At 41.4% G+C, this 23,969-nt stretch overlaps 1 protein-coding gene across 1 annotated transcript in view; it reads left to right on the plus strand.

Moving 5' to 3' along the window:
- Positions 1–23,969, plus strand: part of PAPPA2 (pappalysin 2) — a 281,412-nt gene that overhangs the window by 226,565 nt on the left and 30,878 nt on the right. The window contains exons 20-21 of the mRNA XM_037022528.2: positions 1,638–1,747; positions 16,960–17,031. Coding sequence (XP_036878423.2) covers positions 1,638–1,747; positions 16,960–17,031 — 182 coding nt within the window. The remainder of the gene's footprint in view (positions 1–1,637; positions 1,748–16,959; positions 17,032–23,969) is intronic.

Genomic DNA, 23,969 nt, shown 5'->3' on the forward strand with positions numbered 1-23,969 from the left:
AAGCCTTGCTGGATCTTGCATCAGATTCATTGTTTGAGGAGTGGATGGAAATGCAAGCTTACTTTTAGCTGCTTCAAGAAAATTAGCATTTATGACAAACTTCTTTTTACTCTTCCACGTGTGTATAATGTTGGTGCAGCTGCTGGGCCATTTGCATAGCATCTGGTCATGGCACCCACTTTGCCGAAAGCTGTAAGTGAGTTGTTTTGTGGCAGGAGTTGTCATTCTAAGAGGAAAGGTGGGAATATGCAGCCACCCACCATACCTGGGCTGGGTCCTCTGCCATTCTCTCTGGGGTGGTTACTGGAGCAGAGAGTTCCAGAAAGGGACAATTTGAGACTGCATTTGCTTGCCTTGCTCTTTATCCATTTGTTGCAGGGGACCAGGCTCCAGAGCCTGTGGGCAGCTTCTTCATCAAGTAATTGCAATTAATGTCTCTGTGGCCAGAGCTGTTTTGTAGTGATACTGATTCAACTTTGTCCTGGCTGGATCTAAGCATCATAGAAAAGAGATGCTGCTTGTGAGAAAACCTTTGTAAGATGAACCCCAAGTTCTGAACTGCACAAACAAGGAGGAATTTTATGTCATTTTAACTTGTCCAATACCAGCAGGTGTAATTTGAGTTCATGAGAGAAAGTCTTGTTAGTTTCTGAGATGGTTCTTTACCATCTTCCAGTTGCTCTTTGCACTGAGATCTCTTGTAGTAAGGCATGCATTGCAGCACGTTTAGACTATGCCTCCTGAGTGGTATTTCAGAGTCAATTTTCATCTACTCACCTTCAAATTTCTGTGTGAAAATATCACACACTACATGTATAGAATCCTTAAGAGTCATGTAGCTCTTTGAGTTTTTATACAAGTTAGCAAAAAAACACAGAAATAGAGGTAATGAGAAAAGAAACTTGGAGATCATCAAATCTGTAGCTGAGGAAATAGAGAATCCTGAGGGTGACTTCTTTCAAGAGAATTTTAGAAAATGCTTGGACTCCACATACAAGGGAATAGAGCAAGATTGTCCTTGAAAAGGCCAACACGTGACCAAAATCTTTGCTTCTGATTTCCAGTTGCTTCCTCTTTAAATGAGATAAGTTTCTTGGTTGCCAGTGTAATGATCTTCAGGGCATAACAGATACTATAAATCTGCCTTTATAATTTCTGGGCATTTTTCCCCAGCTAGTAAAGTTCTTAGGTAATAGATGCTACAATTATAAGCTTCCAGGAGACCATGTAAGGAGGAGTGATTAAATCACCAGCTAATCAGGATAGACTTTGGTTGACCAGAGTCCTGGAGTAGAATCCTGAAAGTCTGTTGGACCAGGAGACACACTTTTAATTGCTGAGTCATGCAGAGATTCAGGGATTCCAGGGAAGGGGCTATACTGGACCAGAAAGAGGAGGGGACGCTTGGATAAGGGGAGTTAGTTAACTTGGGACATTGGGGCTTTCCCAGTTCCTGTAGAAACAACCCTGCAGGGGCACAGTAAATGCACATCAGTCCGCCCTATAACCATGATAATGCAGTGACCCATAAGGTAGAAAGCAATGGCTCCTGAAAAAATAAAGGCCATTGATTCCAGGATGAAAAAGACTGAGATCTGGAAAGGTCAAGTTTTTGCTGTAAATTTCTGTTCCTTCAGGTGCAGTGTGCTCCCCATTGTGTATAATCCCCCCCAGTGATCCTGTTATTCTGCCTGAGAACATCACTGCTGACGCTTTGGAGCACTGGATGGAACCAATCAAAGTCCAGGTGAGGAAAGGGATGATTTTCTGGGCCAAAGATGTAAGACTGCAGAGCAATTCATAACTGACAGCATATTCCCTGGAGTGATTTTAGAGGTTTGCAAAGCATCCTTAAAGCAAACAACCACACGGATCATTCCTAGAGAGAAGGATTAAAAGTCAAGACAAAGAAAGAGGAAAACTTGAGAAAAGAGGTGGCCCACATCAAAGGGAAGTTTAAAAGACAACATAGAGGAGGACTCAGAGGCATAAAGAACAATGATACGAGAAGAAAACTGAAAGAGAGAGTTACTACAAATGAAATACAGGACAGGAAAATGTAGGATAAGCCAAATAAATGAATAAAGATGAAAGAAGGATGGGAAGGGAAAGATGAATTAGAAAAGATGAAGGTACAGCTGACACCAGGGAGAGAATAATGAGAGGAACTGAGTGGGAAGAATCCTGTCTCCACGCCCCCCACACACCCACTTTCTGAACCCTGAAACTCTACCCAGGGTCTCTGGTATTTAATGTCAGATCCTCTACAACCACAACCTCTTCTCTAGGCTTCCAGTTTGTTTCCATTCTCATTTGAAACTCTGAGAATTTTGTCTCCTTGCAGGGTGCCCTGGTCTCTGCTTCCTGCCACCCCCGCCCTACCCTGGCCTGGGAGGGGCCTGATGTCCTCTTGTCCCCCTGCCAACCCTTCTCCCTGCTTCCTCCCTAAAGGCCCCACATTAGAATCTAATGCCAGCAGAATAAACCACCATTGCTGCTGCCATCTTCTGACCTCACTCGGGAGCCCCCTCCCCTTCTTCTTTGCACACGTCAGCTCCCAGTCGCAGTCTCTTCAGCTAAGCCTCTGGTCTGACCCACTGGTCTCAGCACCCACATCCTGGAACCTTCCCAAACTCAGGCTCTCAGTTCCCTGGCCTCCTCTTCTCCAGAGACAGCCTTCACCTTGATGGCTTTAGCTCCCATCCACCCTCCTTGCTCACCCAGATCTGGCTACAGCTGCCTCTTGGCCAATTCTGGCGTGTGCCAGCGCCCTCCCGCCTCCACACCCTTGCCCTCTGGTCAGCTGTGCCTCCGGTGCTCTTCTCCCTGCTGTCCACATGCCTTGTTCCTTTGCTCCCTCACAATACTGCTCAAGTTGACCACTCTATCTAAGACCTCAACTCCCCTGAAACTTCCTGTGTCCCTTCCTCACTTTATTTTTTCTCCTTAGGACTTACCATTACCAGGCATATTATATATTTTGCTTCTTCACCTTAGTGTCTCTTTGGAGATGATCTTGTGACTAGTTATCTCTTAGGATGGGGACAGCGGGGATATCAGAAAGCCTGGGAGCTTGGTTGCTTTATTAGACTGTCCAGCAGGTACAATCCTTGGTAGTCTGTTATTATAGAGTCACCAAGAGATGGACTCTACGTAGGTGCCACGTTTCACTTGAAGATCATTCTCAGTTTGCTCCTTTTTCCTAACAGGCTAAATGTGTTGTATTATCAGCAGGGATTTGTGTCAAAGCAAGAATATCAAGAAAAAATACTCCGAATATGATTCAGAAGTAGGGAATGGGGAGTGTCTTCATCAATAAGAAGAGATGCCATATAAACAAAAGCAGTTGTATTAAATGAAACTCTTCACCAAGTAACATCCTTAACAGTTGATGTTGTTTTATCTTAGAGTGGTTTTCCACATTACACTCAATCTTAAAATTTGATGTCTTTGACAATCCCTTGGGCAGCTTATGAGAGGAACAGACGCAGGCCCCACCCTTCAGACAGGCTGGTGTGCCTTGGCTGTGCATCTTTAACAATCCCACTGTCATGCGTTGAGAAACACTGTTATCACAAAACAAAATGCTGGCCATGTAAATATTTTAAGTGCAAGCGCACCTATTTGGAACCTGGCTCCAAAGCAGGTTTAGTAATGTGTGACCTATTTTCATGCAGATTTCTGCTATCTCCCATACTTCAAATACCTTTGTATCTGGCAAGACTACTGAGCAAATGGGTTAAATTGCATCATTTTCTCTAGTCTGCTGCCAATGACTTCATTCTTTGTAATAAAAATGATATCTTACATTTGGATGATACACACACACACACACACATTTTATGTATTTATACGTTTATTTGAATCTGATTACAAACCAATAAACAAGAGAAGGAAGATTTTATTACCCTTTTTTTTTAATCCAATAAATTGGATGCTCTTAGATAGCCTGTCCAAGGTTGCCCTGTTAATAGGACATGGAGAAAAAAGTGCAAACAACTTTTCTGCCTCCAAGTTCAGTGTGATTTTTCCTGAATCACCTTGTTTCCTGAAGTCTCTTTTTCTTCCTAATATATGGTTGGGTTTGTTTATGAAATAGTAAAGAAGTCATGCCTCTCAACCATGAGAATCGCGTCCTTCCCCCACTTTCCCTTGCTCCCCTTGAAGTCTAACAAAAATAATTTTGAGAGATATTCCCTGATAATACTGCTTTTCCGTGTTTTGAAAGAGTTCATTTTTAAGGAACAAGCAAGTATATTTTCCAAAGTTTATTTGCCTTTCTCTGGAGGTTCTACTGGGTTTTATTCCTGCAAATGATACCTGACTCTGAGAACAATATACTTTTCATTAAAGGAAGAATTTCTGAAGGCTTAGGGAGCCTGGAGTTTTGATGAAAAACTAAAGTAGCAACTGGCATAAAAGAAGAGTAAGGCTCTCCTGGGTTCGAGTTGTGTGGGACTCACCCCTTGGAGCCTCTGTCTACTTTGCAGCAAGGGTGAGGATAATGCAATAGATCTTGCAGGGTTGGTAGAAAAATTCAAAATAACACTTTTGAAATGTCTTTCATCATTTCTAGCACATAGTTCTCAATTAAGTCAAGATGGAATCTCAGCTCACTTAGTGCAGATCTTATCTTTGGAAATTCCCTTCACCTGTGAAATGATATCATCAGCTATCCCTACGAGGAAGAGAAATATCATTCTAAAATTTCTATACTTTGCTGGTGTGTGTGTGTGTGTGTGTGTGTGTGTGTGTGTCTGTCTGTCTGTCTGTCTGTCTGTCTGTCTGTAGGTGTGTAGACAGAAATGTGTCAGTCCTTTGTCCCATTTACAAATAGGGCTGGGAAGAGAATTTATGGCCATTCAGTGTTTCCCACTAGAACACCTCTGACAGAGAAGCCATTTTTAACAGTTTGGTTGTGAGATTGAGAAGAGAGTAAGGATGAAAATATACTGTTATTTCTTAATGTTTCAAGATCATGCTGGCTATAAGAATGTGAAATTCCCAAATGGACTTTCTGGGCCTTTGTTGCTGTAATGGTATCTTCCTCCATGCTACACACAGGACTATGGACCATTCCCTTTCTAGAAAGAGAGGGCATCAAACAAAAAGTCTTCTTGGGGGTCAAATAAACCCCTGCCATTCAACGTGACCAGTGACTGAGCAGTGCAATGAGGCAGTTGGGACAGGCAGGAGACAGCCGAATACCCAGCCAGTACCATTGCACTTGTGCAGAAACAAGGGCCTTCTGCTGACTGCCTCCTGCACGCTCAGACAGTGCCTGGATGCTTGATGATTTAGGGAGCCTGCACTGAGGGTGTAGGGGGACCTCTCCTTAGACTTTGCTGGAAGCACTATGTGCTCTACTTATCCTTGCTTTTTCTTCCTTTGTTCTTTTTTTTTCTTCTTCTTCTTTTCTGTCACTCTACCACTGAACTGTAGGATTCTTGAGAGTAGGAATAATGAATTACTTGTCATCCCCAAATCTCCTCAGTGCATGAGTCCTTGCACATACTGCTCAGATCAAGATCACTGTATGAAGCCAAAAATCCCATAGAAGAGAACGGTTCCCACGTCCCCAGAGCCATTTCTCAAGGCAAACCTTTTAAGTTTTCCCAAAAGCCTACATAAGGTCGAATTTTGTGCTTGTCCTTAACCACTGTGTTGAGAGAATATGTTATTATACCTCATGAATTTCTTATTTAAAATAGGAAAATTAATGCATGACTTACGTTGTGAAGAAGTGGTCCTTCAGGAACCTTACTTCATGTAGATGACTTTTTTATGCATAATGTAGCAGTTGTTTGCATGGAAATGAGTGTTTCTAAATTGTATTTGAAAATGTTTCCTTCTGACGTACTAAAGTGTTTCCCCTATTAGTTTGTTTCGTAAATTCATTTTTCAAAGATGGAACAATGCTTTTCTTTTCTTATTTTAGTATATCATGATTAGGAATGAGTGAGGTCCACATCAATGAGATTTTCTTGTGCCCACACACATTAGGTTTGCAAAGATTCTCAACCCTGCATGGGATCCCTTTCTCAACTAGCCAGCTCTTCAACAGAATTGCTCAATCAAAACAAATCTTCTAATTTCTGACTTTGTTTTCCCAAAATGGTTCCCTAAGGATTAATAATTCCTTAAATAAAAACAAAATGTCTTAAGAGGGAGAGAGAAGCAGGAAGGAAAACAGGAGAGAGTACCTTCCAGAAGCCAAAGTTTCCAACCAACTGGTCTCACCCTCTTGTCCATCTCCCTGGCTCCTATTCTCACCCTTGCCTCCTGGGGTGTCCTCTTGATGGGTGCAAGTCTGTGTTAACAGCTCCGGTGACACTCGCCACGCATCAGCAGGAGAACAAATCCCTTGGACGTGAGTCATGCAAAGCTCTTCTTTTTCATGAGTTTTAAGAATGGAATTGTTTGTTCTCTATGTGAATCAGCCTCAAGGCATCAAGTCACTCACTGTGAAAGGAGAGTAAATAAGAGGGTCTTGGAGGATGGGAGAAGAGGAAAAAAAATGCAAATTGCAGGGTCCTGGGTTATGGTCCAAATAAACATGCTGTATTTTATTTAGGGTTGCATGCATATATAATAATAATAAGGAAATTGTCACAAACCTGGCAGCAGCAAAACTTTGTGATCTGCTGTGATTTGCATCCCAGTCTGTCAAATAATTATTCCTGATAAAATAACAGTTGAGTAATTTTATATTAGATCTTAATGTTGGCTAACCATGTGTCTTGTGACCTTTAATGAGACATATAACCAGGCAAAAGCCTTCGTACAGCCTATGACCCTCCTAATAACCCTGCACTGGTCTTTCTTCCCTGGCCTCCCCGCCTCTCTCCTATCTCTCCCTTCTACCCTTCCTTTGTTCTTCCTTTCTTCCCTTTTTTCCATTGCTTTTTAAAAATTTTTAAGTGGCCCAACCCAGAGAAAAGTCTCTAAAGTGATTTTCTCCTTAATATTTTTGCTCTTGAAAACTTCAGAGCAAATTTGGCATTTAGTAGCTCATAGTCATTTCATCTGAGAAGTGATTTGCTAACAGTGTGATGACAATAGCTGTAATCACATACAAATATATAGAAATAATCATTTAAAAATGTAGAGTAGTTGTTACTAATTGGGAGGAAGGAAGGAGAATGATGTTCAAGAGACACACAGTAATTGAATCTCTATATCTTAAACTCTGGAAGCAGATACAGCAAAATGTGAAGATTTGGTTAAGTAGGGTGCAGGATATAATGTTCGATTATAATCTGTAAAATGCATCCCCAAAAATAAGATCATACTGAACTTTTAAAAGATAGACTGAGACATATTAAAAAATTTAAGAGTTAATCTGAGCAAAAATCTGTATTCCAGTTGGGTAGCGCCAAACAGGAAAATAATTAGTGTCCCAAGGCTCTTGGGAGAGTCTTTATTATAGAGAAAAGCAGAAGCCAAACAAGGAAATTATTGATTGGCTCTAGCTTAAAAACTGGTTGACTGTCTCTGACTGTCCTTTGGTTTTCAATTTTATAACCTGGAGGCATTTACAGGCTTAGATTTTGGAGTTTTTACATAGACTGCCTCACTATTAGAGCCCCCTCGGTTTAATGGCTTCCCTGTGTATTTAGTTTAATACATCTTAGCAGGAGCTAGCCCTTCTCTGCCTCCTCCTCTCTAGTCTTCTTCCTATTTCAATTCCCTCTTTCCTCCCACTACACATGAGCCCGTACAATTTAGGACCTGAAAAACATTTAAAGTTTTCCTCTAATTTTAACCAATAAATAGCTGTTCAATTAATGGCATATTCATGTATTTTCTTATGGAATGAGTGACTTTCATAGGCCAGAAGATAAAGTAGAATCCTAGAGGTCCAACAACATACTTAGTGGTTGAAAAATACTTGTAAAATATCATGTCTCTCTAAGTCACAGAGGTAAGATATATGAGTGGGAGACAGTCCCTATTCTCAGGATTTCGCAATCTAGGAAATCATATGCCACAGGTGCCACAAACTTCTGTGATTTCTATAGAGATTAAGGAAGTATGAAGTTTGAATTAGTCTCAAGATTGAAGTACAGAACATTAAGAAATTATTGTGATAGGTATTCTCAATTCCACTATCATGAATTTATTCAACAGATAGAGCTGCCCATGTGTGAAATGATTTAAATGCATAAGCTTTGTCTGTTAGAGCAAAATATTGTCAATAACCTAAATATCCATCAATATGTGTGTGGTTAAGTAAATTAGGGTTATCCATGCAATGAAATACCATGCAATCAGTAGAATGCAATGTCCCAGGTACCATAAAGTGAACAGAACCCCAAGACACATTGTAAAGTGAAATAAAGTGAGACAAGCAAACAAACAACAATTTTGTACTCGAGGTACAAAACAAAATTATAGTATTCTGTAATTCACATGAGGAAATAGAGAATATTTTGCATATGTGTATGGCTATTCATAGAATATCTCTGAAATGGTACAGAACAGACCTAAAAATAGAGTGGAGGCAATTGGGTAGAGGGAGAACAGGAGTAGGAAGGAGTTTGTATACCCTTGTATACCTTTTATATTTTATTCTGTGAAGATATAATGTGATAATTAAATTACATAAAATATGCAGATGTAAAACATAAACTGGAAATAATAGAAGAGTAATGGAGAAAAAGAACTGGTGAAGATAGATTCCTTTCCCCTTTCTTTTTTCCCCCCTTGTGGTATATTTTTAGAATTGCTAATGTGTTAACCTACCAATACTCCTGCGTTTGTAAACAGGGTGGGTGGGGTATAAGGCTTAGAAGGGGATTTCTCAAGATGGCAATGTGAGTAGGGTGGTGGAAATCTCCTCCCAAAACCATATATATTTTGAAAATACAGCAAATACAACTATTCCTAAAGGACCAGAAGATACAGTACAACAGCCAGACTACATCTACATCTGTGAGAACTCAGCATCCCACGTAAAGGGTAAGATACAAAGCTATGACCCAGTGGGACCCAAGCACTCCCCCCACCCCAGCTCACCAGGGGGAGGAGAGGAGTCAGAGCCAGGAGGGAGTGGAAGCACAGGACTGCTAAATAATCAGCCCTAGTAATCTGCACCAGGAGCACAGATATACATTGCATGGTGTGCTGGTTATTAGAGAAACGGAAAAGTAAAATCCAAAACTGAGACTGTGAACAGGTCCCCAAAACCAGCACCCCCCAGACAAAAGAAAAGTGGGTGCTTTTTAAAAGTCTTAAAGGGACAAGGGTTTAACAGGTGGACAAAGTCATCCTGGCATACTCAGCCCAGTAGGCTGGGAATTTTAAGGAACTTCAGGTGACCCGAAGCCCTTCACGGCAATAAGCAACCTGCTGTTCACTCTCCCCAACAAGCACTGCAAACAAACAGGCTGACCTGCCATTGCTGCAGACCAGCCGGGAAGCAGCCCCACCCACAGCAATGACACAGAGTCTTCTCCCAGCACACAGCTAACTGGGCCAGACCCAGAGGCTTCGCCCTGTGAGAAGCTGCCCGCACAGGCACAGGAAGCCAGCGCAAAGTCAGGAAGGCACAAAGGGGCACTGTTTTCACAGGAGAACACATGCCACTTGTCTGCAACCCCTGCCAGTGCCCTAGGCTATCCTGAGGGCCACCCCACCCACAGCAGCTCAGGGGATTAACCCAAAGACTTCTACCTGTGTGCAGTTAACTGGCATGGGCAGTGGAGAAGGGCTAAGAGACCAGCAAGCAGGAAGGGACTTTGTTCTCCCAGCTGACACACGTGCCACTCACGGGCAATCACTTCTATAGCTATGAAAAGGCAGAAAGAACCTGGTCGAGTCCAAAACCACTCAAACGCCAGAGAGCCTGGTGAGATCAATATAACCAATCTTTCTGAAAAAGAATTCAAAATAAAAGTCATAACCATGCTGATGGTCCTGCAGAGAAATATGCAGGAGCCAAGGGATGAAGTACAGAGGGAGATAACAGCAATGAAAAAAAAAAATGGAAGGACTTAAGAGCAGACTGGATGAGGTGCAAGAGACTGTTAATGGAATAGAAATCAGAGAACAGGAATACAGAGAAGCTGAGGCAGAGAGAGATGAAAGGATCTCTAGGAATGAAAGAATATTAAGAGAACTGTGTGACTAATCCAAACGGAACAGTATTTGCACAATAGGGGTACCAGAAGAAGAAGAGACAGAAAAAAGGATAGAATGTGTCTGAAAAAATAATTGCTGAAAACTTCCTCAAGCTGGGGAAGAAAATGGTCTCTCAGAACATGGATGCCCACAGATCTCCCAAAACAAGGGACCCAAGGAGGACAACACCAAGACATATAATAATTAAAATGGCAAAGATCAAAGACAAGGACAGGGTATTAAAGGCAGCCAGAGAGAGAAAAAAGATCACCTACAAAGAAAAACCCATCAGGCTATCATCAGACTTCTCAACAGAAAACTTACAGCCCAGAAGAGAATTGTATGATATATTTCATGCAATGAAACAGAAGGGCCTTGAACCAAGAATACTGTATCCAGCAAGATTATCATTTAAATTTGAAGAACAGATTAAATAATTTCCAGATAAGCAAAAGTTGAGGGAATTTACCTTCCACAAACCACCTCTACAGGATATTTTAAAGGGACTGCTCAAGATGGAAGTACTCCTAAGGGTAAATAGATGTCACCCGAGAAAATAAAGTCACAGCAAAGAAAGCAGGCCAAACAAATACTAATTAAAGGCAATAAATAAAATCAGCTATCCACAAAAGCAGTCAAGGGAAACACAAAAGACTACAGAATAAAACACATCACATATAGAGAGTGGAGGAGGAAGAATAAGAAGGGAAAGAAATAAAGAATCAGACTGTGTTTATAATAGCATAATAAGTGAGTTAAAGTTAGATGGTTAGATAGTGAAGGAGCTACCCTTGAACCTTTGGTAAACACGAATCCAAAGCCTGCAGTGGTAATAAGTACATATCTATCGATAATCACGCTAAATGTAAATAGAGTGAATGCACCAATCAAAAGACACATAGTAATGGAATGCATAAAAAAGCAAGATCCAGCTATATGCTGCTTACAGGAGACTCACCTCAAACCCAAAGACATACAGAGACTAAAAGTGAAGGGATGGAAAAAGGTATTTCATGCAAACAATAGGGAGAAAAAAGCAGGTGTTGCAGTACTTGTATCAGACAAAGAAAGTAAAAGAGATAAAGAAGGACATTACATAATAATAAAGGGGTCAGTCCAACAAGAGGATGTAACCATTATAAATATCTATGCACCCAACATAGGAGCACCAACATATGTGAAACAAATACTAACAGAATTAAAGGAGGAAATAGAATGCAATGCATTCATTTCAGGAGACTTCATCACACCACTCACTCCAAAGGAGAGATCAACCAGACAGGAAATAAGTAAGGACACAGAGGCACTAAACAATACACTAGAACAGATGGACCTAACAGACATCTACAGAATCCTACACCCAAAAGCAGCAGGATATACATTCTTCTCAAGTGCACATGGAACATTTTCCAGAATAGACCACATACTAGGCCACAAAAAGAGCCTTAGTAAATTCAAAAAGATTGAAATTCTACCAACCAAAATTTCAGATCACAAAGGTATAAAACTGGAAATAAATTGTACAAAGAAAACAAAAAGGCTCACAAACACATGGAGGCTTAACAACATGTATCTCAATAATCAATGGATCAATGACCAAATTGAAACAGAGATCAAGCGATATATGGAGACAAATGAAAACAATAGCACAACACCTCAACTTCTGTGGGACACAGCAAAGGCAGTTCTAAGAGGAAAATATATAGCAATCCAGGCCTATTTAAAGAAGGAAGAACAATACAAAATGAATAGTCTAAAGTCACAATTATTGAAACTGGTAAAAGAAGAACAAATGAAGCCCAAAGTCAGCAGAAGAAGCGACATATTAAAGATCAGAGAAGAAATAAATAAAAATGCAGAAGAATAAAACAATAGAAAAAATCAATGAAACAAGACTGGTTCTTTGAGAAAATAAACAAAATAGATAAACCCCTATCCAGATTTATTGACAGAAAAAGAATCTATACACATAAACAGAATCAGGAATGAGAAAGGAAAAATCATGGTGGACACCACAGAAATACAAAGAACTATTAGAGAATACTATGAAAATATATATGCTAACAAACTGGATAACCTAGAAGAAATGGACAAGTTTCTAGAAAAACACAACCTTCAAAGACTGAACAAGGAAGAAACAGAAAATCTAAATAGACCAATTACCAGCAATGAAATTGAATTGGTCATCAAAAAAATACCCAAGAACAAAATTCCTGGTCCAGATGGATTCACCACTGAATTTTATCGAACATTTAGAGAAGACATAATACCAATTCTCCTTAAAGTTTTCCAAAAAATAGAAGAGGAGGGAATACTTACAAACTCATTCTATGAAGCCAGCATCACTCTAATACCAAAACCAGGCAAAGACACCACAAAAAAAGAAAATTAAATATCAATATCCCTGATGAACATAGATGCAAAGATACTCAACAAAAATATTAGCAAACCAAATTAAAAAATATGTCAAGAAGATCATACAACATGATCAAGTGGGATTCTTCTCAGGGATGCAAGGATGGTACAACATTCGAAAAACCATCAATGTCATCCATCACAGCAACAAAAAGAGGGACAAAAACCACATGATCATCTCTGTAGATGCTAAAAAAGCATTCAACAAAATTCAACATCGATTCATGACAAAGTCTCTCAACAAAATGGGTAATAGAAAGCAAGTATCTTAACATAATAAAGGCCATATATGACAAACCTACAGCCAACATTATACTTAACAGCAAGAAGCTGAAAGCTTTTCACGTAAGATTGGGAACAAGACAGAGATGCCCACTCTTCCCACTTTTATTCAACACAGTACTGGAGGTCCTAGCCATGGCAATCAGACGAAGGAAAGAAATAAAAGGCATCCAGATTGGTAAGGAAGAAGTCAAACTGTCACTGTTTGCAGATGACATGATATAATACATAAAAACCGTACAGACTCCACTCCAAAATTACTAGAACTAATATCTGAATTCAGCAAATTTGCAGGATACAAAATTAATACATAGAAATCTGTTGCATTCCTATACACTAACAATGAACTAGCAGAAAGAGAAATCAGGAAAATAATTTCATTCACAATTGCATCAAAAAGAATAAAATACCTAGGAATAAACCTAACCAAAGAAGTGAAAGACCTATACCCTGAAAACTACAAGACACTCTTAAGAGAAATTAAAGAGGACACTAACAAATGGAAATTCATCCTATACTCTTGGGTAGGAAGAATTAATACTGTCAAAATGGCCATCCTGCCTAAAGCAATCTACAGATTCAGTGCAATCCCTATCAAAATACCTACAGCATTCTTCAATGAACTGGAAAAAATAGTTCTAAAATTCATATGGAACCACAAAAGACCCCAAATAGCCAAAGCAATCCTGAGAAGGAAGAATAAAGCAGGGGGAATCTTGCTTACCAACTTCAAGCTCTACTAAAAAGCCACAGTAATCAAGACAATTTGGTACTGGCACAAGAACAGACCCACAGACCAGTGGAACAAAAATAGAGAGTCCAGATATTAACCCAAACATATATGGTCAATTAATATATGATAAAGGAGACATGGATATACAATGGAGAAATGACAGCTTCTTCAACAGCTGGTGTTGGCAAAACTGGACAGCTACATGTAAGAGAATGAAACTGAATCACTGTCTAACCCCATACACAAAAGTAAATTCAAAATGGATCAAAGACTTGAATGTAAGTCATGAAACCATAAAACTCTTAGAAAAAAACATAAGCAAAAATCTCTTGGACATAAACATTAGCAACTTCTTCACAAACATATCTCCCTGGGCAAGGAAAACAAAAGGAAAAATGAACAAGTGGTACTATACCAAGCTAAAAAGCTTCTGTACAGCAAAGGACACCATCAATAGAACAGAAAGGCATCCTACAGTATGGGAGAATATATTCATAAATGACAGATCTGATAAAGGGTTGATATCCAAAATATATAAAGAGCTCATGCACCTCAACAAACAAAAAGCAAATAATCCAATTAAAAAATGGGCACAGGATCTGAACAGACACTTCTCCAAAGAAGAAATTCAGATGGCCAACAGGCACATGAAAAGATGCTCCACATTGCTAATCATCAGAGAAATGCAAATTAAAACCACAATGAGGTATCACCTCACACCAGTTAGGATAGCCACCATCCAAAAGACAGACAACAAATGTTGGCGAGGTTGTGGAGAAAGGGGAACCCTCCTACACTGCTGGTGGGAATGTAAATAGGTTCAACCATTGTGGAAAGTAGTATGGAGGCTCCTCAAAAAATAAAAATAGAAATACCGTTTGACCCAGGAATTCCACTCCTAGGAATTTACCCTAAGAATGCAGGAGCCCAGGTTGAAAAAGACATATGCACCCCTATGTTTATCACAGCACTATTTACAATAGCCAAGATATGAAAGCAACCTAAGTGTCCATCAGTAGATGAGTGGATAAAGAAGATGTGGTACATATACACAATGGAATATTATTCAGCCATAAGAAGAAAACAAATCCTAGCCTTTGCAACAAGGATGGAGCTAGAGGGTTTTATGCTCAGTGAAATAAACCAGCAGAGAAAGACAAGTATCAAATGATTTCACTCATCTGTGGAGTTAAGAACAAAGCAAAAACTGAAGGGCACAACAGCAGCAGACTCACAGAACCCAAGAATGGACTAACAGTTACCAAAGGGAAAGGGACTCGGGAGGATGGGTGGGAAAGGAGGGATAAGAGGGAAAAAGAGGCATTAAGTTTAGCACACATAATGTAGGGGGGGCGGGGTTAGGCACGGAGAAGGCAGTACAACACAGAGAAGACAAGTAGTGATTCTATAGCATCTTACTACACTGATGGATAGTGATTGTAATGGGGTATGTTGTGGGGACTTGATAATGGAGGGAGTCTAGTAACCATAATGTTGATCATTATGATTGTACATTAATGATACCAAAATAAAAAATAAAAAAAATAAAAGAAGGCTTAGAGGGCATTAGAGAAGCTGATACTATCAGTTCAGGGTGTCCTGCAGAGTTCTGCCAGGTCCACCATAGGCGGGTGCCAAAGCTAAGCATCCCTTTATGTAGAGGAATTGACATTCTTCCAACCACCTCCCTTTCAAGATCTTGAGCCTTTTGAGGGCAGGAAGTTTAGATCCCTCTTGCTCACTGGGGACTCTGGCTCATGGTGAGTGAGGTATATAGAAGGTTGGTCTGAACTGATGCCTGACTGATTAGGGTGGGGACTGAAGGTCATTGGTGGGGTCAGTGCTCTGAAAAGGAATAAAGCTGTGGTGTATTTCCATTTCAAGGGTACAAGCTATTGTGTTTTCTCATTACAATTACCTGGTAGCAGCAACTAAATACAATATTTCATTGATATTTTCCATGGAGGTCATGACCATTGTTAAATAGAGTTCCACTGGCAATTGCTTTAAAAGAAATAAGAATCATTTTGATGTAGCAGAGCCACTGTTCATATGCAAATTATCTGCTAAGTGGCTTTAAAATGCTCACTTTCTCAGTGAGTTGAACACCCCTATTGTGTTTACCTTTCATATTTGTTTAACCCTACATAGATGTGATAATCTTATTTTTTTAGTGCAATGATAATTTAAGTTGCCTTCTACATTATTACAAAGTGGAATTTTGAACATCAAAAGGTATTAGAATTTATGGTACGTATTTTCCCCTTAGGGAAGCTGTGAAGGACGAATTTTAGTTTATAAGAGTATAACTCCAGGAAAATATTGCAGATTCCCATTCTCATAGTTAACTATGATGTATATGTTCATATAATATACCTACCTCCATATTAATACATGCAAATGTATCCAATCTTATTGCACAGTTTTAGTATTCTAGAATGTATACTTTCTGATTACTGGGGAAGCTATCTTGTATAAAGCTCATATCTCACAAAGTATTATTTTTCCTCCAATTGCCCTGAATTAAAATGTGAATATGAAAGTCTGCAAATGGGTGGGTTAGTATTAGGCTATGGAGAGACTCTCATTTTCTCCTTGAAACCTCCTATTACAAAAATTAAAAGGAAAAAGCCCAGTGAAAATGAGTTATTCAACAGAGAGTAGATGACTATTTCTTTAAATGCGCAGCTGGAAACTGCCGTTAGAAATATACAATGATCACGTCTTAGCACCGATGTGACTTCCCCCTCACCAGCTTATTGTTAGTGCCATTTTGAGTCCTGATGGTTTCACATTCACCCTGTCTGTCCAATGCATAGACCCTCTTTTATTTCCCACAAGGAAAGGAGAAATGGGACCAAGAGCTGCAGGGAGTGCAATTGAGCCTCCAGTCCTTGCTTGGGCACTCATACTGGGTCACATAGGATTCCTGAAGTTATTTTTAGTTTAAAACTCTTCTTACAAAGCCATATTTCTCAACCTTTAGCAACCCACAGCGCTTCCTGATCAACACAGCCTCTCACAATTTCTTGTAACGTTGTTTAAAATTTCAAAACAAATGTGACCAGTAGCATGCTTAGAACCAAATGTAACGCGTTATAGTATTGATGATACTTTTTGACACCTACACCTATACCTACACCATTTTAGAAAATCTGACACCTTGAGGAGGATGAAAGAGGACAAAGAGGAGGTAAAAGCTCCTCCACTGGGAATTTCTACCTTGACACCATCCAGCAGGATTGGCTTCCCAGGAAAGACCAGCCGGCCGGGGCCTTCCCAGGGGCAGAGTCGGGGGCTCACTCCCAGGGAATGGGCTTGGGCTGGCCGGGTAGGCTCACGGTTCACTCCATCTCTCACTGACAGGCGTCTTTGCTTTTGTTTCTGTTCTTTCCTCTTCCCTTTAGAGCATCGTGTGCACTGGGCGGCGTCATTGGAACCCCGAACCCTTCCTGGTCCACTGCATCCAGTCGTGCGAGGTAAACTGCCTCTCCTTCCCCCAGCCTAGACTGGAGCTCTCTGGTCCGCTCCACTCTCAGGGACCTGCGTCCTTCTAATTCAGGATCTGCCCCTTTCCCACTCCTACGCCTTATGCTTCATTGCTTCAGTACAGCTTCACAATCCCAAAATTACAGATATCAGGATTTCTGATTTTGGCTTTTTTTGTTGTTGTTAGCAAAATCTCCAGGGTTCCGTTTTAAGTGACATAATGAAAAATAAATGAAAAGCAAACCAGAATTATTTATGGTTTTGGGATTCTCTGACTGGGCCTTATGTGACCTTAGTTAGATCAGGGTTTGCAGACTGGTGGCCAGACAGATTTATCTGGCCAGCACAGCATCTAAAAACAATTTCGTTTGGGTTGCCAATATTCAAAAATTGGGATTTTCACATAAAGTCCTTAGGTATATATATAACATTACACCCGCAGGCACACATACTCCAAATGAAACTAAATATAAAACATTTTGTGCAAGGGATTTGCTTTTGAAAAACAGAACTCTCTGGCACCCGCTGTAACAATGAGCTGGATCTGAGTAGCAGCTACACCCCCCGAAGGGCATCTTGGTCCTGCATCTCCTGTGCCTTCTTACTGAGCACGCTTCCCTCATCTCCATTAACTGCCTGGGTCACAACAGCCTATTTTTTCCACTTCTGAGGTAGACCTGTAGATTCCACTGTTGATTAATCCAAACTAGACCTTCACTAGCTTCCAGGAATCCTGCCTACTTCTTCACGCAGGGGATGTCCCCACCAGAGAGGCACTCAGTGTGCTGTGAATCTCTTAGCCGGCTTCCCAGGCATTATTGCAAGGAAGAGTCAAGAATGAGGCAGAGCCATGGTGAGGGAAGATCACCCAGGAATCCTGACATGGGGGCGGGAGATGCTTCACACACACACTCTCACACCATTTAAGTCCTCTCACCCTGGGAATAGCCGGTGACAAATGCAAATATTCTAGTTTCAGTCACTGTAGCGTTTGTCGTCCAATTCTCTCACTAGAAGTAATTAGGCCACTCAGCAGCAGTACTTGCTGGAGTGTGCTGGAGACAGAGCGCCGTCCCCTCCCCCAACAGCCCGCCTACGCCCCACACCCAGCCCACGTGCATGTTAGTCCCTCGATTCTCTCTGTCTCTGTTTCTCTTGATCTAATTCTGGGAAACTGGGATCCACGTGAGGCCAAAGAGGGGGAATGGGTGGGGTGTGAGACACAGGGAAAATTGGGTGGGGAAACAATACCATAAAATAGCTTTCTGAGAGTGCATCGGGGAAATGCTAGCATGGAGTGTGCTTTGTTACGCATGGGCCAACTAAACAGCTCACCCTCTGCCATCATTAGAAAAACAGATGGCAGTGGTGGGGGTGGGGGGAGTGACTCATCCACCGGTCAGGGGGCAAAGAAAGGGGAAGAGGAGGCCAGGGGAGGAGGGAGATAAACAGACAGAAGACTGGGGAACTGGGAAGAGATCAAAGGGACCCTGAGAATTCCCTTCTGCTGCCTCTATGCATGATCACCCGAGGGAGGGTGGATGGCGGGGCTTGGAGCTGGCTCTGGTGTTTCCCAGAAGCTTGCAGCAGAGCTTTCTCCAGCGTCCTATCCTCCTCACTGTTCCCAGCACAGCCTCTGGATCCCTTATCCAGAGCTTCCCGGACTTCATCAATCCCCTTGGGGATGTGACAAAGAGCAAAACCTTATTCTCTCTCATGACTCCACTGCCCACCTTCTGCCATGCACAGCTTAGCCTTGACCACCTGGTGGCTGTGGGTACCCCCACTTCAGTGGTTCTCAAAGTGTGGCCCCTGGACCAGTAAAATTGGCATCACCTGGGACCCTATTAGAAATACACATACTCAGGCCCCATCCCAGATCTTGCGAATCACAGACTCTGGGTGTGGAGTCCAACAATCTGTGCTTTAACAAGGCCTCTGGGGGATTCTGAAGACCCCTGAAGTCTGAGATCCCCTGCCCTGGCCACTATGGGAGCAGACAAGAAGGTTCCTAGCCTGTGGAACCCTAATTTGAAGATTTCTTTGTCCAGGAATAATTCTAGCCAGCATTATTTCCATGCTGATCGCTCTACTTCCTGAGACTCTCTGGGTAGGACAGTATTTGAAAGGATGAGATTTTGCTTCTGCTCTGCTTACAGAGGCTAGGAGCAGAAAAACTACCACTTAGGGGAGGGAGTGGAAGGAAGAGACAAAGAAAAATGAAGAATCAATGCCCATAGGAAAGGACAGGGAATTGGATGGAGATGGAGGAGGAGGAGTTCCAAAGAGATGAAGAATAAGAAATGCAGACAGGCAGGGTGAGGACGAGAAAGAGGGCAGGAGAGGCTGAACCCGCGTGTTCTAGGGGCAGTGTGGCAGTCAATTCTCTGCTGGAGTCAGTTGGATGCATTAGGGTGAACTGAAGGGTGTCTGAGGCAGACAGCAGGAAAAGACCAAGAAGGCAAGATAAACCAAAGAATGCTTAGGTGGGTGAGGGAAATTTTTTAAAACTGCAGCACAGAAATCTGACTTCAAATTTACCACCACTTTCAAATCTATCACTTAGTTCCCCAGTATCTAAAAAGGGTTTTCTCTTTTTGCTTTCCCACAGTGAATATAATTCTAAGATGTCTCCTTCAGGCATTCAGCCTTGGCAGAGGGGAGTTCTCATTCTCAATTTCTGCTGCTCAACCCAAGGCAGTGAGTCCATCAGCTCATGATTCTAGCCCATGGTTCATTCATGTCCCTTCTGCACCTCTGTTTGTGCCATATCCCCATTGCCACAGAGATCTAGCCCTCAATTCTGCACTCTTCTATGCCTCTCATGTTAAGAGGCAATTATAATGTTTTCTCTGAAAAATCTTGTGTAAATGGTACCATCTTCTCATTGTTATTTATGTTCCCTTGTCTCAGCAAGAACACACACATGCTGCATAGCTGCAGTCGACACTTGTTCACACCTTACATTCTATTTTGCTAGTTGTGTCTTGCATTTGGTCTTCTTGACCTGAGCACTCCTTATATTTTCCATTTTTTTTTTTTTTGTAAGTTGCAAATGGGCAAGGAATGGCTACGTGGTTGGTGGGAAGGTGTTAGAGTCAAACAAGTGTAGATTCATACCCTGGATGAGCTGAGTGTCGTGAACCTTAGTGACTTAATCTGTATTGGGAAGTGGGGGCAACAAAGCTCTTTAATGAGTTGTGATGAGGGACTAATGTGATCATGTACATAATGTGCTTAAGCCTCAGGCCAGGCCAGAGAGCCCTAACAGATGCTTATGAAGTGACAGCATCTGTTGTGAACCAGTAGCCACTCTGTGAATGCTTTCTGAATGTAAGAAGCAGAATGAGGGGACGGAGCTGCTGGTGCGGCCTCAGCATGATTAGGTGTGAACTTTGAGGATGGGAAAAGGGAAAGAGCAAGAGAAGAAAGGAGAACAGGCTGTTCCCGTGGAGACCCACTGAGATCCATAATTCACAGATCACTTGGAGACAGCTGCTGTATGTACTTGGCCACCGGGTCAGTCCATCACCAGACCATCACATGAGCTCTACTCCTTCCTACTGTGGCGCCCCCACTTGGGGCTGCATTTCTCACCTGGGCTGTTGCACTGGTTTTCTAATTGCCCTGCCTACTCAGACCTGTGCTCATTAAAATTACAGACAAGCATGCAGATAGTCTATGATAACTGTGTAGAAAACAAATAGTTATTCTGCCAAATGCTTGTCCAATAAAGTATACTCTTTTCCCAGCATGGAGAGAGAAAGGGAGAGAGGGAAGGGGTGTGTGTTTTCCTCATTTTATGGGGTAATAAATGAAATTAAGTGTTCACTCCATCTATGAGCACTATGATACTCTCAGATCATATGAGTATTTTCTTCTCTTTTCTTCCTTCCTTCCTTCCTTCCTTCCTTCCTTCCTTCCTTCCTTCCTTCCTTCCTTCCTTCCTTCCTTCCTTCCTTCCTTCCTTCCTTCCTTCCTTCCTTCCTTCCTTCCTCTTCCATAAAGGCATATTCACCAATTCTGCCAAAGTCCACCGTCTTAGGTTCAACTCAGACTAAGAACATCTCGTTCACTGGGGTATGCAGCTGGGAAAAAAAGACTACACTTACTGCGTCCTTTTAGATAAAAATGATTAATTTCCTTCCTTCAGGATGATTAAAATGGAGTGCTCACTGACCTCTGTTTTGCCTCTGATTTTCTGCAAGCATATATGTCTTGGAAGTTCATCATTTGCTTCCCAGATTTCTTCTGATATTTATTCCCACTTCAACCCTTTGCTGGTTCTTGCAGAGTTGTGCCCTATCTTTTTCAAAAGAGGCAGCTGCAAAGGAGGACAGAGGCAGGATGAAGACCTAGGTTCTAATTCTGACTCTACACTGGTTAGCTATGTGTGGTATCTGCCTGGCTTTCTCTCGAGTTCTTATGATCAAGTGAAACAACTGATGTTAAGGCGTATAAATTGTCAAATACATAAATATTAGTAGTGATATTGCCTAAGAAGTGATACACATTACTATGTGGGGACTGGTCTTATTGAATAATATATTAAGAACAAAAAAGCAATCCATGTACACCAGATTTTTTCCTTGTAAGTATTATACGCTGCAGGTAGCTGTGGTCTTGAGGCTTCTAATAAACTTAAAAAGGTCTTTAAGATTTTTTTGGAATTTCAAGTAAGTCTTTCTGGGCATTAGTGGCCATTTCTCCCGTCAAGTCTTACACATACCCTAGTAAATGCTTACTGTTCCACTTACAAAGGTATTTCAAGATCATCTGATAGGTTCATGCTTCCAACAGTCTGTAAGCTCCAGAGTGGTAGGATGTGCATTTCATCCACTTTGTATCCCTTTAAAAAAGCTCAGGTCTAATTCTTTAGTTATACCTGCATCTACTCCCAAAAGCAGGAAGGGATAGAGAGTTGAAGACAGAACTTTCACGAAGGGAGTCTTAAATTGGAAAGAATGGATCAGTCTTCTGAGAAGCAGCGCAGCAGATGTAAGTTGAAGGACCAGATGGATTAGTGGAGAATAAAAACCCTGTGATACGTAGAATCAGAAGGTCTTGCAACAGACACAGTGGGGGCAGCGTGGAGTGGCAGAGGAGGCTGTCTGGGGTCTGGAGGCAACCTCACCTCAGTCCCCTCCCTGTTACACATTTCCTCTGAATTTAAGTTTCCTTGGCTTTAAAATGAGATGGATAAAATTTCTCTCTTAAACTTGTTGGTCAGATACCAGGTTCGAAAAGTATGGAGACACACATCTGGGGCTGTCGTTTGAGAGCTTTGGAGAGGCCACACCCCAATGAAGGGTGGATCATGCTCATTTTTCTAGAATAACTGCCAACCTCCCTTGTTTCTGGGGACTTTTGCCTTTTACATAGATCCAGATCTTGACGCTACTCATGGGTCCTTCTCTTCAGGGGCCCATTGTCGAGATTTGTGGCCTTCCTGGTTAGCTTTGATTTCTTATTACCTGGATGGGGTGCATTTTGGAAATCTGTTGTCACTGTCCTTTCTTGGCATCAGTCCAGGGCCAGTCCTGCTTTTGGTTTTGCTACTGCCGTCCTGTTATGAGCTGGCAAGAGAAAACTCAGACTACAAGGGGCTAGATACAAGAGTCAGAACATGTAAAGCATGTACAAGTGCCTCTTGTATGAATGCTCCCTGACCGTGTGATAAACATTAACTGATTTTCATTTATCAGTAAATCTGAGTGATTTCTGTTACTCAAAGCAAAAGTAATGCTTTTTCCCACTATTTATGCTCATAAGACGATGACAGGCAATGCATATGTAAGTGTGTATATGTTGACAGAGAGGTCAAGCTTATCTGGAGGAAGATTGGGCAAAGGGTTGCTTGCTAAGACTCTTTGGAGCCCCAATCTAATCATACTGATGTTCTTCAAAGAATGAGGAGCCATCAGAAGACGGGAAGAAAACCATGGAGTGTATACCATTTTAAAAGAAAGGGGGTTTGAACAATAAAGGTTACGTACCTGCAAGTTTGGTTTTTCTACTAGAAAGAGTTCTAGGATAAATTTCTCTAAGTTCAAGTCCTATATTTATAGGGAACATGCTTTCCTTTGCCGTGTTTTGTGACAGATTGGCTGGTCAAAAAGATAAAGGAGAAATCACTTCTTAAATTAAGCAGCTGTCATTCTGGTCCAAATGATATACTTCTGACTTAAGAAGGCGGCTAAGGTGTTGACCATGTGATGGAGCTCACTGTAGATTGTGTTGAACGGAGGTGGCCCGTTCAGTGGCCCGCTCACGGCCTGTTCTGACTACCCCTCATCTTTGTTCATTTCATGCAGGCAAAGCACTCGACTGGTAGCTTTCTGTGCTTAGGAATGACCTGGGGTGTTTATTTTAAATACGCAGATTCCTAGGTTCTGACCTGCCCTCCCAGTTCTTACATATCAAGTCTGGTGTGAAGTCCAAGAATATGATTTTTTTAAAAATACCCCAGGTGCTTCTAATGCAGGTGGCCCTCAACTGAACTTTGAAAAACACTTCACGGGGATGAATTAATACACTCACACATAATTGTATACAGCAGCATCCCGCTCATGCATTGGGAGGGAAGGAACCATCTTCCAATAGTTCTTGAATAAATGAAGAAATCACCTGAAATAGAAGAAAGTTAAAATAGGTCAAAGATAGATAGAAACATCTAGCATACCGTGGTAAAACTGAAATTCTTCTAAGTCAGAAAAGACTGGATTGTTTTAAAATTATAGTTAAATTTTAAAAATAATTATGGCTCATCGTGGGTAAACAGCAACCTGGCAACATAACTGTGTTCTTAAAACAAGCTAATGCCAATAAGTATATGTGGCACCAACAGAAAATTTGAGTATTCCATTATGTTATTATTCTCACCATTGATCTGATCCTATTTTTACTTTAGGTCTAGCTTCCATAGCCA

The sequence above is a fragment of the Manis javanica genome, chromosome 11 (assembly GCF_040802235.1).
Source record: "Manis javanica isolate MJ-LG chromosome 11, MJ_LKY, whole genome shotgun sequence".
Lineage (NCBI taxonomy): Eukaryota > Metazoa > Chordata > Mammalia > Pholidota > Manidae > Manis > Manis javanica.